Genomic DNA, 12,542 nt, shown 5'->3' with positions numbered 1-12,542 from the left:
CATCGCCAGAAGCTCGAGGATACAATCAAATTGGGTAAAGAGAGATGGATTAATGCTTGGCTCAAAGTTCAGAAAGAACTCGACCGCGTATGGGTGGGTGCAGGCCGAGTTAAGGAATTTCGACATGGCCGCCCACACGAAACAGATGCTTCAGTGCCCAGACGCCGAGAGCCACGCGCTCGCTCAAGGTCTCGGGATAGAAGACATCGACGCCAGGAACGATCGAACGGGCGAGATAGGGAACACTCTAGCCACTACTCTCCTTCACGGTCACTAAGGCATGGCCATAGACGACATCGGGCCCGGAATTCCCCGCATCGCAATGTTGGTCACAGAAATCGTCCGTCTTCGCCAGCGTCATCTCATTCTCATGCTCAGAGTGATGCGGAACTGTGGCGCATGGAGGAAAGCATTTGCGATGTGGGCGAGATAACCCCAGCACTTCTAGCGATTACAGCAAAACCGTCGCATGACTGGAAGAGATCCAGTGGGTATCAAGATGAGAACTGCCAGGCTGCTGAACGTAACATTACGCCATCGGCGATTATCGCAGATGATATCGTACAGTCAGCCAGCGATATAAGCATCGAAGACAGCGTGGAAGCAATGACAGGGCAAGGTATCACACACTCAACACCGATCTCGCGACAGGCCCAGGACTTCAAAGATGGCCTACGACAATTAGCGCTGGAGTACAACAAGAGAGACACGCCATCTTCAAAGCTGACCGCACCGTCTGAAGACTTGCCTTATCACCCCAGTGGCAATAAGCGGAAGCGGGAAGATCGGGAGCTCAGTGAACCAAGCGAAAGGAAATCTAGGAGAGTAGTCGAGTCTCGAAATAGTGTGCGCGAAACCCCGTTACGTAAAGACTCAGCTATCGAGTGGCTCCAGGAAGAAACGCGTGAGCAGGCAGTCGTGGAAGGGACTCCAGAGTCGATGAGAATGTCGATTCGCGACTTCTTTAAGCCGTATCAAAGTCGTGGCGAGAGTCTGTGTTAAGCCTAGTTATAGATAGATGATTGTACTTTTGTAGTCTGACACCCAAATGAGCTTTTCCCGTTTTCATCCGTGTTGAAACGCGACCTGGCAGGCGTGATCATCACCCGTGAGGTGCGACTGTGAGCTCATTTCCGGCTTTCGTTGAAATCTGCGCCTTCTCTGCGCGGAACCAATGCTCTAATCGCTTTCTGTATCTGGTCTGTATTGGCGGAATTGTGGCGCGCTGAAGTTCGGACGATTTTGTTGTTGTGATGTTCGGGTGGCTCGAACCGCGCGCCGGCTCAATTTGCGGCCCGGCATGATGATTGCCTTGGCGTCCACGAGTCCCTTCTCAACCTTGAAGGGTCTGATCTTTACGCCACCATAGAGTAGCTAGACATCCCTCACATTCCAATGCAAGCGTGTGAGCGGAAACATGAGCGTCGCCAGGATGTTCGCTCGAACTCGCACCATATCGGTTCAGAAAGGGCTCGTAAACAAATCGTCCATGACGGCACTCGCGTCTACACGTTCACTTTCATCTACACTTGCACGCCCCTCTCAGCCTAGTCCATCGATGGATTGGTCTACACATACTTGCGACATCGATGCCGAGCCTTTGCACCGTTACAAAAGCGGTGGATATCACCCCGTTCACCTCGGCGATCGTTTAAGCAATGGCAGATACAAAGTCCTGCACAAATTAGGCTGGGGTGGATACTCGACTGTCTGGGCTGCGCGCGATACCAGGTCCAGCTTTCTGTGAAACAACGACAACTTGAGCTGAGATGCTGCTAGGGGCCAAACGTATGTCGCTTTGAAGATATCGGTATCCGAGACAACCCAACAAAATCGAGAGACTGCAGTCTTGCGTACAATAACGGCAGCGCAATCTAGTCAGCCTGGATACCAGCATCTTATGAGAATGATAGATTCTTTCCATATCAGTGGTCCAAACGGAACGCACGAGTGCCTGGTGCTAGAGCTGTTAGGACCAAATGTGGCCGATTATCTCGACGCGCATTCCATGGAAAGGCTTCCTGGGAAGCTTGCGAAAACCATCGCGAAAGAAGCTCTGCTTGGCCTATGCTTCCTTCACGAGCGAGGAATTGCGCACGCAGGTACAGTATGATGCCAGTGTTCAAATAAACTCTGCTCAGCGTCCTTAGATCTGCACACCCGCAACCTAGCGTTCACGATCCCTTCGCTAAAAGCCTTGCGGGAAGAACACTTCCTCCAGAAACTCGGACGGCCCGAGACAGGCACCGTGGAAAGAAAGGATGGCCAGCCAATTGGACCTAACATGCCTCGATATCTCGTCAGACCTACTTCTTACCCCATCAATGTCAAGTCGCCCTCCAATTCGATCAAGATCATTGATTTTGGTCAGTCTTTCTCACACGACGAGTGTCCTGGCGCCCTGCGTACTCCACTTCCTGTTCGCGCCCCGGAGATTATCTTCAAGGATAAGGTGGGCTATCGTGTAGATCTTTGGAGCATGGGTTGTTTGGTGAGTTCGACTTCTACCATGCAAGCCCTAGAGCGTCTCGATGGATAGCTGACATAGTATCAAGCTTTTCGAGCTCGTTGTCGGCCAGCCGCCGTTTGACAGCTTCATGACAACGCCTGCAAGCCTTGTGCGTGAGATGCTTGAGACAGTCAGCGACGATTTGCCGGATCGTTGGAAGTTGGATTGGCATGCCATGAAAAAAACATTGGACGAGAGCGACCCCACTTGCTCGCTTCAAGAATGGTTAGAGGAGATGTACTTTGATGGGGAAAGGCGCGAGGATATGAGCCGAGAAGACATTTTGCGTGTCGGCGCACTCATAGGAAGCATGTTACGAATGGAGCCTTCCGCTAGGGCATCAGCGAAAGAGGTTGTTCAGGATGCTTGGTTCCGGGAGGAGTAACATGTCTCAGGTATTAATGTTGTAGCACGTCGCTCTCGCGACCTGAATCGACACGTTGACACTATCGTATGTAGTCGCAGATAATTAATGTATTAACATTGATGCGCATGTGAACTCGATCGTAAAATTGACGAAAGAGAACACCTGGGCAGGGTCATTGCAAGACTATGAGTGATGTCATGACATGTGCTTAGTGTCACCGTGCGCCTCGTCTTCGGGTTAGCTCCAGGCGATCATGTCGTAGGTCTCGCATCTCCGCCCCTCGACACCTTTTTCCTCTTATTATATCAAAATCGAAACGGCTATCGCACAGTCCATCGTTCTTCAGATAGTTATCCATTCCTCTGCGCCTCAGTTCTCGTCGCAAGTGACATGTTTTGACACAAGCACACGAGAACACCTCTTTATTGGGACTTTCGTGCCCCGAGTCCGCCGCGCCAGCAGAGTCTGAAGACTTCACTTATCCTGTGTTACAGCCTTCGCGAATCAATGAGGAGCACGATTCGAGATGCGGCATGACCTACAATTTCGTTGTTATCAGCACCCGACAGCTGTCGACCCATGTTGCGGTCGCAGCAATTAGGCTTGTCGGACCATCGTCAACGCAGTTATCATACGAACAGCGAGCATTGACTGAGGCTATCACGTTACGATACCTCTGTTAAAGCTCGCATATACTGCACTTTGAACAATGAGGTCACTTCACATAGGGTCTTGCAGTCAGGAAATCACACAAAGAACCACGTAGACATCGTCTCGTGCCTCGGTCGTTAAGGAACTTCGATGACAAAAGCTTGAACAAGGCACATCGCGCCATCGAGAATTCTACACTTCATTGTTCTACACGAATTACAATGAACAAGGTTTCGTTTTATATTTCGGCGATAACAAGCCCATTTCCTCAGTTGAAGCTCAGCGTAAGGTACATCGACAATACCTCTTGAGATGAGTCTCCGACATTGACCCATTTACGCGCTTCGGAATCGGATACCAGGGGAACAAAGAGGCCTCTTTTACTCTCAACCATAGTTGAGTAGATCCCCGTTCTGGTACTCACCACCCTGCTCATGCCTGCCACGACCACCATCGTCCTCGTAGTGTTCACGCTCGGGACGGCGGTCCTGGTCGTGATCGTGATCGCGCGGCTCAGGATGCTGGTACTCGCCACCCTGTTCAGCTCTGTCACGGCCACGATCGTCCTCGTAGTTCTCACGCTCGGGGTTGCGGTTGTCGTCGTGATCGCGCGACGCATGGTTATGGATAACGTGAGGCTGATATCTTCCATCTTGCATCACGTTGTTCACTGGCATGAAGACAGGACGGTTGATATTGTCGCCGAGACGCGTGTCGGCAGGGCGGTCGTGGCCTTCTTGCTGATGATTGGGTTGATCAGGTTGCGCTGATCTACCAGGGTAACCTCGAGCATAGTCTCCGTTTCGGTCAGCTTGACGTTCACGAGGTAGTGGACTTCGCGACCGACTACGTTGCCTTCCAGGACCACGTGCGGGACGATCGCGAGGCCTACCGCCACCTGTGCCACGAGGACCAGTAGGGATCTGGGGAGATGACGGTGCATCTTGAAAGGCAAACACTTCTCCTCCCGGTGCTGGGACGTACGGGGGAGGTGCTGGCATTCGGTACGCTGCAGGGAACAGCTTTGGCTTGATAGAGCCGGTTGGTTGCTGCCGCGGATAGTGGTTATTCTCCAAACCTCGCCGTACTGCACCCTCGTCGACTCCGGATGGGGTTGGAGGCATGTACTTGAGCTCGGCAAGCCCAACAAAAGCGGCATTGCGAACCCACTTAACCATACCAAGACTGTCGTCTGTGAGATATCCTGCGAATATGAAACCCTGAGTGGGTATGACTTCGTTGGCAACAAGTACATTGAAGTTGCAATGTGTCTTCAACTCCTGGACTGACCAGCCTTCATCTTCCTTTGGATGCATGAGGATATTGTCATGGGGGCTATGTTTCCTTGAAACATCTTCGGGCCAACCTCGACGTTCAAATGGAAGTAGTCGCATGAATTGCCAACGGTTCCCAGGGTGTATCTTGTCCAGATCATGGCCTTGAGAAGTACGGCCCCAAGTAACTAGGACTACGTTGGGGAAGACTTTCTGGACTAAGCAAATTCTCCATCCTGAGAGAGCTTTGCCATGCGCAGTCAAGCCACATTTGTCCCCCAAGACCTGTTTTGGGTCCACCGCGTACTCGGAAGTACGAAACCAAAAGAGCATGCCTTCCCAAAACACCTCGTCGAGACGTTGCCGGATGGGTTGTGGTACATGAGTGGATTGCTTAGACATGATCATCGTTGTCAAGCCATCATATTGCGGGAACAAGAGCCCGGCAAGGTCAGGCATTTCGAGACCAAGATTTCCGCGCTTTATGCAACCGCCATTGGAAGCCCACCAAGAAGCGAAGTCTTGAATGAGAGCCAGCATCTGCCTCTGACCAAGTGGTGTACTGAAGTCAACGATGAGGTTTGGCCTTTGTTGTGCGCTTCCATACGCTGCTAGGAACTGCATGACCTTGCTTGTCTTGAATGTGTGCTCAGTATCCGCTCGTGGAATGGTAATAGGTGCATCGGTGGAGCCTAGGGGTGGCTCCCGCACGACGACATCTTGGTATGATTGACCCTCACGACTACTACCACTAGGGCTGAGCTCGACTGGAGAGGAGTTTTCAGACGGTGGGCGAACAGTAGTCGCATGTACGTCGCGTCGGTTATTGGCAATCTGTTCCCGCGCTTCGTGAAGCTGTGCGGTCTGGTCTTGGGGAATGGCGACTAAGCTACGCTCTTCTTGACGAGATAGTGGAGGAGCTGTGTTGGTATCCGGACGAGACTGCGGCTCGGCTGGCGCACGGTTGGATGTTTGCCTATTATGAGGGCGTGTAGGTTGCTCTCGTGAGCTAGCAGCAAGTTCCCGCTCTTCTTGAGGGAACTCCGAAGGTGTATGATACCCGTCTTGGCTATCAACACTCGCTTCACGTGCTTCCCGTTGTAGTCGTGAAGAAGGGGCGTGAATCGGCTGCGGAACGCGCTCGATTTCTTGTTCAGGTTGCGGGGGAGGGCTGGCCGGGCTCAGTGTCGAGCTTTCCGAATCGGAGACTACGAACTCCTCGGGTTCGAGTGTCGCAACCTGCTCTTTAGGGTATAGCCCACCGTCATTCGGGCGTGTGCCTCGTGATGCTTGCGGACTATCTTCGCCTGTCTTAGTTAGGAAAGCTCTGGATGATATAGGTATAGCCTTACCTTGATGACGACGATGTCCCGACATGTTTGGCGGACTCGCAATCGGTGAGCGATCTGTATAGACGCGGTGTTCGAAGGAGTTGTGATAAGTCGGTTGAGGGTTAAGTTGTTTGGTAAGGTCTTCCCGAGAAGGAATAGTGAAATGCGGAGTTGATGTAGTAGATTGCGTTGGAATGACTCGCAGTAGGTGCATCAGCAGTGCGAGCTCTGTGCTCTCATGAAGACCCAATTCATTATATTCAGCACGTTCTTGGCGTAGTGCACAATTGGCAGGGCTCGACTCGCGAAACGGGTCAGTGAATGCTGCATGATTATCCAGTAGCCGTATCTGCCGCTGCCACTTAGATGGATAAGATCTGATTGACATCCGCACTTAATACGCCCAGTGGGGTTCGAAGGCTTTGATGTAATCTAAGTGTGGTAGCCAGGCCGTGACGTATCAGGTCCCCTCGAAGAGAGAAGTATCGTCAACACAAGAGCTGGTGATAGCCAATCAGGTCACGCGGTCATACACTGTAGAGTGTCTCACTTAAATCCTTCTGATCATGGCGTGGCTGGTGGGACTAACTGAACCTTTGTTTTCAACTCACAAAGCGGCACCGTGGTCAAAGAAATTTGCCAGCTTTGTCTTTGTGCTTAAAGGTGCGGAAACTTCGCGCATCTTCGCAAATTCACGTTCGTCTCCCAAGAAGAATAGAGTCATGTACGACAACGCAGAATTAGAGACGACCCTCTCGGAAAGAGCATGTCAGAATTGGGTTCGTCCAACAGCACATTTGTCGACATCGAACAGTGTGCGGCCGCGGCTTAAAAGAGTACGAGACGGTAGGCGCGAAACTTGGGCATTGGTTCTAACAGAAGAGCTGGAGGGAAAGATTCAGACGGCTCTCGCTTTGGGACGTGGTCATATCCAGGGAGTTAAGAACGTCAAGAAATGGAAGCACGAGTTGCTCTTGAAGCAAGCCGACAACACCGGATCTTTGGAGGCGCTCACGCATCGCCTGAACGTCAAGCGATTAGAGATCCAACCAAACAAAGAGCCAACTGAGTTGCAAAAGAAAATACTGACGAGCCTAGCCCAAGGTGTCGAGCGACTGAGAGCCAACCAAGTCGTCATGGATGGAACCATTGCAACATATGATAGCAAAGTCGCACGCGGTTTGGACAGGTGGCGGAAGGCTTGGACAGAAGTAGACAAAATCCTAGCCAAAGTATGGACAGATGCAGGGCGTTTAATGGCGGACGACGATTCGGATGCGGACAACGAAAGGCCACCTAGAGCGACTGAGTCAAAGAACGAAGTCGGACGAAACCGAGGCCGGGCGACTATACCTGGCGAAGACGTGCCGTTAGCTGCACCGGAGGCAGAGCCCGCTCGACAAAGGCAGGCAGGAAGGCGAAGAAGCGATATCTCGGAATGGCAAAACAGTGTCCAAGCCCAAAGCCCCACGAACCTCGACAAGGGGAAAGGTGTAAATACCCATCACAGGCATCCCACAGGACGACCCTATAACAATGGGGATCTTCAAACATCTCCGAGCTCGTCCCAAAACTCTAATGAGTATCTGCGAAGACCGTATCGGGCATATCCGTCGCGCCCGCCGCCGCCGCCGCCGCCGCCTCCCCCACCACCACGTCATGTCAACGATGTCTCCATGCCCAGCCACGCGCGACAACAAGCGCGTAATCGTGACGCGCATCGGGAACGACGAGATCGAAGTCGGTCAAGCAGTCCAGGACGCGAACGAGGTACATCTAGAGACGCACCAGACTATCGGGAACGCAATCACCGCGAAAGTCAGCAGCATAGGACTCGCGATGAAAGCGCCCGGAGGATAAGAAGTAGGAACACTCCAGAGGACGATACCAGGGGCTGTGGTAGATAGGGTGCTTTGTGAGAATGGTAGTGTTTGGTATGAAGCAAAACATCGTGTAGTAGACCAGTATCGTCGCTTGGTGAGTTTCGTGAAAGGTCAATCACACTGTAATCTAGAGCAGCTTTTTGTTGACGAGACGAGACCTGCGAATATGAAGGAAGCGATGGTATGATTGATGATTGCAATCTGTCATGCATCAGATCATGACTTGTTAGGCGGCAGCGCGCCCAGACAACACTGGCGGGATACTATATAGGAGAGAAATTCGAAGACTAGCTTTTCCACGACGCACGGTGAACCAATTCGTCACTGCGTTACGAAGCAACCATATACTTCACCTTCAAACACCACCCGGTAGCTGCGAGCAAAGCTAATCATCCCCATCGGTACGTTTCCTCTCTGGACTGGATGACGGGCTCGATACCGGGTGATTGAGATTGAGGGACTGGTTCTGTTCTGTCACATTGAGGATGGCATTGGTCATTACTCCGTCGTGCTGATGTAAAGTTTGTGCCATGGCAGGTTGGTTGGCAATCGAAGCGATCTTGGGCGTGGTGTTAGCATGAGAAGGAGCTTCCCGTTGGCCGGTGGCTGGGGTACCGGCCTTCTCGCCCCCAAATCTTCGACCTACCCTCACCGCATCCGCAGCAGGCGCTGGTGCATGCTGTTGCGGATGCGATACCGGGCTGAAAAGAGTGCGAGGCATGACGCTAAATGGACTGACCTTGTTGACAGATTGGTTTCGAGGGTGATCAACCGAAGACCGGGTTTGATCCTCATTCAAAGTTGTTGTTGAGTATGCTGAACTGAACGCGCGTGACTTTTGGAGAAGATTTGCGGGATCTCTCACAGGATCTCTTGCGGTTGTCCCTTTAGAAGGATGGATGCGCAGTTGATGGAACAACCTGTCACCTGTTCGCTCAGCCTTTGGAAGAGGCATAGCACTCCGAGGGTAGGGGTCTACCAGCTCAAGGCCGCGCTTCACCGCAGCCTCATCCATCCCTTTTGGGTGTGCGACGAGTTTTCCATCTGGGCTGTTTGCATTGGCTTTCAGTCCAAGGAAGAGGTCGCGACTGTCCTTATCAAGTTTTCCCGCGGGTAACATCTCCTCGCTAGGGTAGTGTGGCACTACATCTATTGCAGAGAAGTGTGTGTGTGCACCGATAGCCTTGTCATCGTAATCTGGGTCGGGAATATATGTCAGCGACGCGTGAAGTGAATCGTTATGCTTAGCTCGCATGCTTCGTGGCAGTCTTCCGTGTTTACCACTGTGAAGATGTAGGTACATCCAGATGTCGTCTTTGTCTAGACGTGACAGCCCCTTCCCGCCACTAAGTCGGCAGACCGTCGTCCAAATACATCGTGGAGTCACTTTTGTGACAATGTGCAGACGCCAGGCAGCACAAACTAATCCTTGTGGGCTTGGGGCGGCCTTTATACCCGGCTTCAGGTTTTGGTCGGCTGCGAACTCTGTCGAGCGATCCCAGAACATATCTCCGATTGCGAAGTGATGGGTGTAATCGAGTTCCAACCGCTTCGGAATGCTGCTGGCATAGGGCGACGTGATGATGGTAAATATACCTTCATACTCGAGCGAGGGATCCACTAGAGCTGCAAGCCCGACAATCTCAATACCCAGGACCCCTATGTCGCGGACCTCGGTCACGCAAGGAACAAGCATACCAAGCACGTCTCGTAATTGACTCAGTACGGCCTTACGTTCAAGGTCACTGATTGCCGAAGATGTATCTTCCATGTATGCAACAATCTCACCAGTGACCGCTGCAACATCCGCCATGATCCGCGAGATATCCGGAGTCTGTCCGCCGAAGTGTGCTAAAGGTGGTGTGAGTAGGCGATCCGATGTTGATGGGCTTTGTGGCGTGTTGTTGGTTTTGACGCGGACTCTTTTCTCGTCTTCGTCAGGATCGTGTTCGTGAGGCCGTTTCGTGGAAGTTAATTGAAGGCCTGGCTGAATCTTCCTGACGGTCGATTTTGGCTGGTTGTTGCCAGTGCTATCATTCGACTCGTGGTAAGTAGCTTCGCTATGCTTCAGCTCTTCAATAACGAAAATATCAGTTGTGATCTCGGCATCATCACCCGAATTGTCAGCCTATGTTATGTCAGTCGCTTTTAATGCGCGTGCTGGGAGATGTATATGCAGTGCAGGGATTGAAACAGTCAATCGGGTGACTAGAACTTTGTACGTACCGAAGACTCATGCCCAGATGTTTGCATATTAAGGCGGGTGTGCGGTATCCACTGTGTTGACTATTGGTGATCAGAAGATGGTGTCTCCCTCGTATCCGTATTTCTTGTTAGACGTTGGTTGGGTGGTGGTGTTTTGCCAGCGTTGGCTGTGTAGTTAGGCAGAGTACGGAGTCAATTAAAAGACCCGAGTAGAACTTCTTTCGCAGTAGAGTGGAGCGCAAACTGGGTGTGGCGCAAGAGCACCCGTGCCCTGTAATGAATTCGAGCGTTCAGCGCACGTGACCAGAGTCAACGGTGTTCGAGACTGTAGTGAAAGTCGAACCATACTTCACATAGTGCAGGTTGCGCTGTTTTGACAACCATGGGTAATGATTGGATGTAGCTCGTCTAAGGTAAGTAGTTCCCATACCAGGGGCATATTCATAACGGGAATGGTCGCCGAGGCTACATCTGACTTTTGCTTGCGTCTTTCAGCGGGAGCTACCCGAGGCACCCTCATCCAATATTGTACGGAACTAAGATCGAGGCTGAATAGCTCCCATGAAAGCATGCTTTGTCTTGTTCGTAGTCCTTTGTGCGCTTGTCTGAACTCTTGTTGCCGTACATAAAAGGCCGTCCGTTCCGTTCTTTCATCGACGAACTTTATCTTAATTGACAGGAAGAAGAAATCTCACCATCATCTCTACGGCCAGAACCAGTGAAGATGCCTTACCATGCAGGACATCCGCCCACTAAAGAAGAAGCTATCGTCGCCCGTTGGGCGGCCCCAACCGCGGCCCGTAACTACACGCGAAAAAGTCCGAAGCTGACAGAGATCCAAGAAGGTGATGATAGCACCCTTGCTTTGACACTCTGTCGTGATCTGGCAATGAGGTTTCAACGAGCGCTTTCGTTGGGCCGGCAGCACAGATTGTCTACTCAATTCACTAAAGCTAAGATGAAGGAGCTCAAGACAGAAAGACTTGACAACGCAGGTCTGGTCGAAACACTTGAGTTTGAGCTGCAGCTCAAAAAGAGGGAGCTTGAGCAAGCTCTTGTGCCAAGCGACCAGCAGAGAGAAGAGCTTAGAATCTTGGCCAAAGACTTCCATCGCATGCGCAACAATAAGGACGTGATTGACAGAAATATCGTCACCCTAGAAGAAGGTGACAAGAAAGAGATAGAGAGATGGAGAGATGCGTGGTTTGAAGTGGATAAGCTGCTAGATAACGTGTGGATGGAAGCTGGCATATTGAAGCAATATGAAAGCACCGGCGAGAATCGAACTGGAAGACCGGCGGCCACTTCTGGCAATCGAACCAATAATGAACAGGGCCAGACTCACGGCGACGGAACGAATGGCAGAAGCCGCGGGGAACGAAGAGATCGACCCCGGTCCAGACGCAGAGAATCGACGGAAGCCGCGACACGTCGAAGAGAAAGACGCGCGGACCGGACGGGAGTGATGTACTACAGCGATCGGTCGGACGAGCAAGATGACAGTTCCGATCAAGTCGAAGAAAATCGCCAAAGATGCAGCCGCACTGTGGAGAGGAGAAGAGAGGAACGACTTACTAGACAAGAGCATGAAGGTGGAAGAACAAGCAGTCCACGCCTACGCTCGAGAGAAGCTGTAGATCGACGAGGAGAGACCGGGCAAAGAAGGAGGGATTCTCCGAGGCTGAGAGACCCAAGTCGAAGTCGGAGCCGATCACCCTCCCTGGATCAGAATCGAGAGAGACGAGAACGTGGTCGAAGAGATTCTCGTGATGGCCTGGAGAGGGGAGAGTATCGTGACCGCGACGGCGTGGTCCGACGCTATCCCCGGTGAACGCAGCCCTCAGGGGATCACCTTAGATAGGCCATCCAGTTCCTTGTCAGCAGCCACCCGAGAGAAGAATGCAGCCGGAAACTGCGCTCAAGGCACGGACTGGGTGACAGAGATTGGCTTCGTTTTATAGACGATAGCAATCAACGCCAGCAGAGCTGTACGCAAGCGGAGGCGAGAGGATAGCTCCCAAACACAAGGGTCGCAAGCATATGGTGCGTAGCACATGCACCATGGACTACGCAAGCTGTCGAGCGCGGCGGAAGCTCGTCACCAAGTATCCACCGAATGCACTTCCAAGGTATGCTACTATCAGGTGTGGTGCGGTACGCAGGTCGAAACCGATCGTTGGAGTTCGTCAGTCTCATCTACAAGACTCGACGTCGGTGACGGGATGGCGCAAGTCAAGCGTAAAACGACGTGCGGCTTGAGTGGATTATCGTACGAGGATTCGACAATCATGTTGGCAGGAGATGATGAAAGCTCCTGAGAAA

At 52.0% G+C, this 12,542-nt stretch overlaps 4 protein-coding genes across 4 annotated transcripts; 2 read left to right on the top strand and 2 right to left on the bottom strand.

Annotated features, from left to right (window-relative positions):
- Window positions 1–3,913: 3,913 nt before the first annotated feature.
- On the bottom strand, window positions 3,914–6,178 carry J4E79_005301 (uncharacterized protein; the record flags this gene model as incomplete). Its single annotated transcript, XM_049354179.1, has 4 exons — window positions 3,914–4,267; window positions 4,303–4,450; window positions 4,512–6,108; window positions 6,154–6,178. 4 exons carry the CDS (start codon window positions 6,176–6,178, stop codon window positions 3,914–3,916), a joined length of 2,124 nt encoding a protein of 707 aa, XP_049211044.1.
- A 676-nt stretch (window positions 6,179–6,854) lies between these two features.
- Window positions 6,855–7,992, top strand: J4E79_005300 (uncharacterized protein; the record flags this gene model as incomplete). Its single annotated transcript, XM_049354178.1, has 4 exons — window positions 6,855–6,900; window positions 6,947–6,978; window positions 7,023–7,625; window positions 7,654–7,992. 4 exons carry the CDS (start codon window positions 6,855–6,857, stop codon window positions 7,990–7,992), a joined length of 1,020 nt encoding a protein of 339 aa, XP_049211043.1.
- Window positions 7,993–8,400: 408 nt separating this feature from the next.
- Window positions 8,401–10,268, bottom strand: J4E79_005299 (uncharacterized protein; the record flags this gene model as incomplete). Its single annotated transcript, XM_049354177.1, has 2 exons — window positions 8,401–10,143; window positions 10,242–10,268. The coding sequence occupies 2 exons, from the start codon at window positions 10,266–10,268 to the stop codon at window positions 8,401–8,403; spliced, it is 1,770 nt and encodes a 589-aa protein (XP_049211042.1).
- A 910-nt stretch (window positions 10,269–11,178) lies between these two features.
- On the top strand, window positions 11,179–11,686 carry J4E79_005298 (uncharacterized protein; the record flags this gene model as incomplete). Its single annotated transcript, XM_049354176.1, has 2 exons — window positions 11,179–11,453; window positions 11,554–11,686. 2 exons carry the CDS (start codon window positions 11,179–11,181, stop codon window positions 11,684–11,686), a joined length of 408 nt encoding a protein of 135 aa, XP_049211041.1.
- Window positions 11,687–12,542: the final 856 nt, after the last annotated feature.

The sequence above is a fragment of the Alternaria viburni genome (assembly GCF_023758015.1).
Source record: "Alternaria viburni strain BMP 2772 chromosome Unknown scaffold_10, whole genome shotgun sequence".
Classification (NCBI taxonomy): Eukaryota; Fungi; Ascomycota; class Dothideomycetes; order Pleosporales; family Pleosporaceae; genus Alternaria; species Alternaria viburni.
The sequence above is the reverse complement of the archived record's forward strand: the minus strand, read 5'-3'. Positions and strand labels throughout refer to the sequence as shown.